Genomic DNA, 8,038 nt, shown 5'->3' on the forward strand with positions numbered 1-8,038 from the left:
TGATTAGTTCTTGTTCTATAGTACAGACCAAATGGCTCTTCCCCGTTCCACTTTGCCCAAGAAGCAAAAGGTTATGACCATTTTTTACCTCATTCAATGCTATAAGCTGTTTGACATTCATTTTGTTATGAAACACACGTCTACACAACGACACTAATGTAGAGTTATAAATTGACCAAAATTTCCCACATTTATTTTTAGCCGGACGATTGACCAGTATAAAATTACATGCGGACTGGGTGTTGCCAAAGCTTGAGACGAATGCAAAAAAAAAATCCCGTTGACCGACTTCTGAGACCTGCTACTAATGATCCCGACAACAATGATAGTCGTGTCATATACCATTGTGTAGATAAATCAATTTAGATTTACGGCATATTAAGTTTAAGTAGGTTTGACAACAGAGAACTCGAAAAATAACGGGAATTCGGGACTGGGTGTCATTTTTCAAAAAATTTGGTTAAGTACCTTGTGTTATATTAAGGTATATAGGGGAAAAAAAATTCTGAGATAAGTGCCTGTGCCTTTTACATACAAACATATCCAGGTGTTATCTGTCAGAAATATTAAAGAATTAAATAACTTAGGTATATTTTTTAAATCCGCAGAAATATGTAGAATTATTTAATTCAATTCTATCTGTTCTCACTTTATTTAATTATTATATCATTCTCTGTTCGTTTTTTCGTATTTTGTACTATTTTTCCTTTCATTCACACCTCTATATTTATATATATATATTATATATCTTGTAAAATTCTTATATTCAAGTATGTAGTTTGCTGTTCTTTAATACACGAAAATTCTAAATGTTTGATATTGAATGTAGCAACAAGATCGTCAACGAGCAATGAATGTTCCTTTTGAGGTGTCCTCAGACGTATTGCAGGTCACTGTCAATTGAAACCCTTTATTATGCAGCTCTCCATGGTTTTCCGTAAAAAACATCCAACAGGGTCCTCCTATTTTCAATGCATAGGATGGCATTTTTATCTACTACAAGGTGCTGGCATTTGTTTATCCGTACAGCCAACAAACTTGTTGCTGTCAACAAATGCGCAGCCATTACGAGTTAATATGTAATAAAAGAGACGGTTACGTTTTTCCGGAATTTTTCGTAAATCGTCAAAAAAAAAGTCGGGATTTTGGCCGGGAAAAAATAGGGTAGGTCGGGTAACCGGAAACATACATTAATTTTTTTTTGGCCTTCGTGTAAAATTGTGTATATGTATCCTATAAGCTGTATTCATGTTTCCGAGATAAGAGATTAAGCCACGCCCCCTAGCAATTGTTTCTAAGAACCCCAAGCTTCTTTCAAAATTGGGGCTCAGCATCGTAATCCTACCAACATCACCAACGATTCTCTTGAAAAAATTCCCGAAACCATTGCTATTTCTTACCTGCCAGAGAGTGAATCCGTATCCAAGAAGGCATTAGCAAAGGGTCTCAATTATTTTACCCAAGGATATATCCATGATTTGAGAATATCTGAAGTAAATGGTGCCGTACGTGTAGATGCAAGATGTTGGCGGTCTATGAGGAAAAATGATTCGCCCCACAGTCTTCACATTGAAATCGGGCAACAGAAACTTACTGAATCTTACTGCACTTGTAAAGCTGGGTTAGTATATATTTATTTTGTATAATTTATGAATTCTGGTCAATGATAGTGATCTTTCGCAGCGGCAATTCCCAATCAACGTACACATGGTGCACGTATGTGCGTGTCAGTTACCAGGCTTATCTAACACAGTTTTACACACCCCGGCTGACAAACGATAATGGCTTAATTAATTGTGTCTAAACGGATTTGTCTTGGATAACAGATCATAACAATTTGTTATTAAAATAATGGAATTCATAAAATAAATAGATACGGGACAAGATTGAGTTCCCACTGACTCAAAAATTGTCCTGGTATCACTTCAACCAAAATTGATATTTTTCATAAAAATATTGACAAGTAACTACAAGGCCGATTTTTATAAAATAAATACCAAAAGATGTAAAAATGTTTCGAGTTTTATTGTTTTTTTGGTTGTTATTTTATTCATGCTTAATTTTTATTTTCCGATGAGATAAACACATAGACAAATATTTCTGAAAAAGTTTGCTATGCATTCTAACCAAAATAAAATCGTAAAAAAAAATCATTTGTGTTCTCCTCATCAGAAAATGAGCATAATAAAATTAAGGCTAATTAAACAATAAAACTTAAATCATTATACATCTTTTGGTATTTATTTTATAAAAATCGGTCGTGTAGTTTCTTGGAAATATTTTTTAAATATCTATTTTGGTTGAAATTATATTTTTCTGACCATGATTTTGTTCAACCAGATTATATTGGACAAGAATATTTTGAAACCATTTAAACATAAAAATGTTGATGTAAAAATAAAGTACAAGACCCTCCTCCCCATTTGTTTGTGCACTAATCGAGTGTATAAATTTTTCTTGTAACTAATTTTATTTATTTCAGACTAAATGGGCATTGCTCTCACATAGTAGGCTTGATTAAGTCCTTGCAGGGGTTAAAGTTGCACAACTGTTGACGAGTGCCTGATCAACAAAGTTGCACAAGTATTCCACAACAGTGGCATGTGCCTCGAGGGACAAAAATAAACCCTGTACCTGTAAACCACTTGGTAGTTGCAAGACCCCTGGAAAATAGAAAGAGGCTACCTGTATTATGTCATATAGACACAGAGGAAAAGTAAGCTTTAATATTTTGTTTTAAAAATGATGAATGCTATTTTGTGCATTCTTGTCTCATAGACATTTATTCCACACAAATCATGATGTGAATTTAATACATGTAACTATTCCTTTTTGAACCTTTTCCTGTCATAAAAATATTTTCAGAGTTCAATACATTAATATAGTATATTGTAAATGCTGTAGGTAAAAATGCAAGATTACTATTGCTTTCATATTGTAATTTTTGCTTCTCTTTTAGATTACCAGAAGTTACTGAAAGGGACATTCAAATTCTGAAAAACTTAGACGGAACACCCCTTCAGTACATGATATCCAGCAACACCCCAATGATTGACACACCTCTTGGAAATGTCCAAATAGGATCTTTTTTGTCATATCAGGTATATTTACGTTCATATATTCTATCGTTGGGTTGTTTTCCCTTTTATTTATTCCTCCCTTGTTTTGTCTGCCTTTATTTGGACTCTATGTATCTGATGATTTAAATCACAATAATGTACTGGACAATATAACTGGGGACAGTTTTATTATTACATATATATGTTCATGTATGTAAAAGCACCAATCAAGAAACATATTACAACATAACTAGAAAGAAAGAACTTAAATCTGACAAAAATGCACATTTAAACATTAATTAGATTAATTAGACGAAAATGTCCTGAAATAATGTTAGAAAGGAACAGACAGACCAAATCTTGTTAATACTTTGAAATATATTTGTTGGAATAACATTTGATAAAATTTGAAAGATTTTAATTTTTGCAATTAGTCTTTCTATATGAACACGATGCTTTGCAATTTTAAGTGTCTGTCTGGTATCAGCAGCTGACATTTGTGCTCCGCTGGCACCAAATGGTGGAATATTCAACTTTAAACCAATATTTTTCAGTTCCTTTTCTATTGTAAACCCTTTGTCGGCCATAACTGCATCACCCTCTTCTATTATACCTTTTGCCTTCAAGGAACTTAACAGTTCATAAAATCCACTTTGTTCAGTTATAGCCTTATCTGAAATGGATCCAGTAAAGAACTCGGAAATAAATATGTATAGCCTTATCTGAAATGGATCTAGTAAACAACTCGGAAATAAATATAACAGAACCACTCGGATCACATCCTATAAGGGCTTTCAATGTTGTGTTTGATTTGTAATCACTATACAACTGACTCTGAATTCCAAGGGCGCATGGTGATTGTGTCTTAAATTCTGTACCATCAATTATAACCAGTGACTTAGGAAAATCTTTTCTGTATTCCTTTGGCATTTTTTCTATAATAGCATTCCTATGCGGCCAAATTGATAATGTGCCAAACTTTAAATACATGTGATCAATCCATGTATTGAATAGGCTGCTTGCAGATTGTGTACTGATTTCAAATCTCATGGCTATATCCTTGAGCCCGAAGTTGTGTCGAAGACGGACTAAAACAAGAAAAAGACTATCAATTTGAAACATTTTTTTTCAAATCTGTCCTGCCTTTCTCATACTCGAGGGAGAAGTCTGGTGGAATTAAAAAAGAAAATAATGCCAAGAATCGAACATATGTTATCGCTGTGTAGTACTTGAACAGCCCCTTAATTTTTCTTCTTTGACTCTTACACTTTCTATGCCAAATCTGCTTCTTTCAGCTAACTGTTCTTTCGGTGTTTTATTTTCTTCCTTTAGGACGACTACAGATTCCTTATGGTTTCTTATTTCCTCATTCCTTAAAATAAGTTCATTTTTAAGTTCATGGCATTCTATAGATGCTGCAAGTAAATCCAGTGGAGACAACCCTGAAATAAAGATATTGCAAAAATAATATATGATACATTAACATGTATGAATAATGATATACAGTAATAGTGCAATCATTTATTTCTTATTTTTCAGACCAGAAATTTGAAAAAGAATGCTGTTGCTGAGTCCATTGGTTGTGGAAATGTGTCTGTGTTAAATATGTCTCCTGTAAATCTTCCTCATGAATTTACCATTCTTAATAATGATTATGCCGATTTCGACAATCAAGCATTAGAACTCAACACAAGACAACAATCCCACTGTAAGGAGTGGTTTGAGGCTAGGCAGTATCGTCTTACGTCATCAAATTTTGGCAGAGTGTTAAAAAGAAAATCTGCCCCATCAGACAAATTTTTGACAAGTATTTTTAATTCAAAACAAATAAGTACAGCTCCACTTGACTATGGGAAGCGACATGAAAAATCAGCCAAAGCAAAATATCTCATAGAGTACAAGGATAGACATTTTCATGAATGTGGTCTAGTAGTTAACAAAAACTTCATGTTTCTTGGTGCTTCCCCTGATGGCATATTGTGTGACAATGGACAGAATGGGATAGTCGAAATCAAATGCCCTTACACAGCAAGAAACATGAAGCCAGAAGGATTGAGTACAGGTAGATCATCTATGCTAAAACCATCAGTTGTTGCTAAATATTTTGAATAATTAGTATCCTTTATGGAATATTTAGGTGTAAAAGACAAACCACAACAACTATTTAATGCAGATGAAAAAAATTCTGGACGACAAGAGGTGTATATGCAAAAACAGGCGAAGAAAGGGGTGACAATTTTGGATATGGGGTCACATATTTAAATAAGTGTACATTGCGGTCCAAAATTTAATTTTGTTTGATGAAATAAATCACTGAATTATTGTAGCTCTATATATGATATGCTGAACCTTTTTGTGCATTTAGATTTTTTAATAAGGTGTGATTTCAAATAAGTCTATTCTAAGGTTTAAAAGTTCAAAAAAATTAACTTTGATTGATTTCAACTAAAATTTAAGTATCAAACTTGAGAATTGTGTCGAACTAGCTCAACGTATTATGCTACGTTCGGCAAAGCATTGTATTATATAAATGGTGCATTGTGATGATCTTAGTTTATTTCAATCAAACAATTCAAAATCCACTAAAATTGAATTTTCTTTCCAAACATGGATAACGTGAAAGGACTAATCAAAGTGCTGGATAGCACCTCTGGAAAGTTTGCAACTGTAGCTGTGTATTATTCCAAAAAGGTTATAGACGTGTATTATTTCAAAAATGTATTTCATCACAGCTTGGATGTTTTAAACTAAACCATTGTCTTGTCAGTAATTATCAAAAATCACTTTTTTCATGTTTGTCATAAAAAGTTTTGATATTTTCTATTGCAACCTAAAACTGTAGATCTAAAATATCGAAATATACAGAAATCTCTGTTAATTTCTTAAAAAAAAAAAAAGTACCCATGCCATGTCAACATCAAGGGTCTGTGAATTAGAATTTTTCTATTGGTTTAGATCCTTCATATTTGTTTTTAGTAAATTAACACGTACGTTTTTTTGTTTGAATTGCTTCACATGTTTCCTATCGGGGCCTTTTATAGCTTTCTACATGTATATGGTACACATATTTCTCATTATTGACAACCGTATGGTGGCCTATAGTTATTAATACATTTTCCTCCTTTGAACTCTTTTAGATAGCATTGGTTCTTTGCAAAAAATACTGCATCCTTTTTTTTTTATAAATAAGACAGTTACAGTAACTTAAATCAATACAACTGTAATGAAAGTGAATTTATATTAAAGGCTTTTATCAAAAGTAGGGAACGTTCCATTGGACACAAATGATGCCCCCGCTAGCATTAATGTTATAAAGAGTCACAACTCAAGAACTGTAAATGTGACGCTACCAAAATGTGTACTTGATCTGAGTTATGGGGTAATAAGCATTGTGTATACATTCTAATTACACAGTTTTGCGCAATAGATTTGCAAGATCTTGACTTTTGTTTTGTGTCAGAAACCTATATATTATGTCAAAAATTTGATCGCAATCCAAATTCAGAGCTATATCAAGCTTGAATGTTGTGTCCATATTTGCCCCAACTGTTAAGGGTTTCGACCTCTGTGGTCGTATAAAGATGTGCCCAGCGGAGCATCTGGTTCCATTTGTAACGAGGCACAACCCTAGAGCAGTAAAAATTACTCCACCAAAATTCAAACTTGATCTTTGTTTTATTGTTAAAAGTATTACAATGTATAAGTTTTATAACATTTGGTTGAGCGAACTAAAGTTAGATAACTGAAACGAAAATATTCAGCAATTTTTTACATATGTAAAGGGGCATAACTCTAAAATGGTATAACTATCGCCACCAAAATTCAAACTTGATCAGTTTCTGGTAATGAACATGCAGTGTGTATAAGATTCATAGCATTTGGTTAAGACAAACTAAAGTTAGAGTTCAGAAACTAAAATTTCCAGAAACTTTCCTATTTGTAAAGTAGCATAAAGTCTAGAATGGTAAAAGTGACGCAACTAAAATTCAAACTTGACTTGTGAATTGTGGTTATACGCATTGCGTATAAGTTTCATACAATTTGGTTCAGGCAAACTAAAGTAAGAGAATAGAAACGAATTTTGGGATGTATGAAGGTACATGTACGTACAAGTAAGGGAAGGACGTACATACTTACAGCAGAACAAGGATAAAACTCAATACGGTGGGAGCATAACAACAGCAGTATGACCACAGGAATAAAAAATTTATATACACTAGATTCATAGAGGTGCTTATAACCTGTAACACATTTTAGTTGCTGTTGTGAAATTAAGCATTGTCTTATGAGTAAATGACATTTGAGAATTTTTGTTTTAAGCCGATTCATTTGATATATTACGGTAATCTTTGCCTTTGTGTTTGGATGACAAAGCAATTGAAATCTATTTATATAGGGCATGGTATGCCTTAAAACTTTTCCAGATGCACAGGTTTGTCTGTAATCTATCTAAATTTTGAGGTGAAAATGCAGCCATTTTAGCCAAAGGGTACACATCATTAATCATTTTTACAGAACTTGTCTTGATACCCTGAACTATAATATTCGAAGAAGTAGATGCTGACTCGGTTAATTGCTTTTAATACGAATTTACAATAATACACCAGTGGTACGATGTAAATTATTGGAAGAAGACTGAAGAAGAACTGACGTTGGGTCAATGTTTTTCTGCTGTCAGTTTGATCCACTTGAGCATGCTGAACGAGTAAAGTTCCTTATATCCACATTGGAATGTGAAACAATTAGTATTTAAATAACGGAATTTAAGTTTTCAAATGATTTTTGGTATCAAAATCTTCCGATCGATGTTTAAACAAAAACAATGCATTTTTTTATTTTTTTTTTATCCAATCCGGTATTTACCTTTACTTGTCCTTGGCGTGAGACATGTATAATTTAATTTTAATTATCGAGTATTTTATATTCTTCACCTATGTTTTGTTTATATCACTTATCACTTTTCAATTATCCAACGGCTT

General features: G+C 32.9%; 1 protein-coding gene and 1 pseudogene across 1 annotated transcript; one reads left to right on the top strand and one right to left on the bottom strand.

The window, feature by feature from the left end:
• Positions 1-2,285: 2,285 nt before the first annotated feature.
• Positions 2,286-5,171, top strand: LOC139494285 (uncharacterized). Its single transcript, XM_071282453.1, has 3 exons — positions 2,286-2,716; positions 2,960-3,101; positions 4,599-5,171. Exons 2-3 carry the CDS (start codon positions 3,027-3,029, stop codon positions 5,169-5,171), a joined length of 648 nt encoding a protein of 215 aa, XP_071138554.1. The 5' UTR covers positions 2,286-2,716; positions 2,960-3,026.
• Positions 3,258-4,350, bottom strand: LOC139495324 (uncharacterized; annotated as a pseudogene).
• Positions 5,172-8,038: the final 2,867 nt, after the last annotated feature.

The sequence above is a fragment of the Mytilus edulis genome, chromosome 11 (genome assembly GCF_963676685.1).
Source record: "Mytilus edulis chromosome 11, xbMytEdul2.2, whole genome shotgun sequence".
Classification (NCBI taxonomy): Eukaryota; Metazoa; Mollusca; class Bivalvia; order Mytilida; family Mytilidae; genus Mytilus; species Mytilus edulis.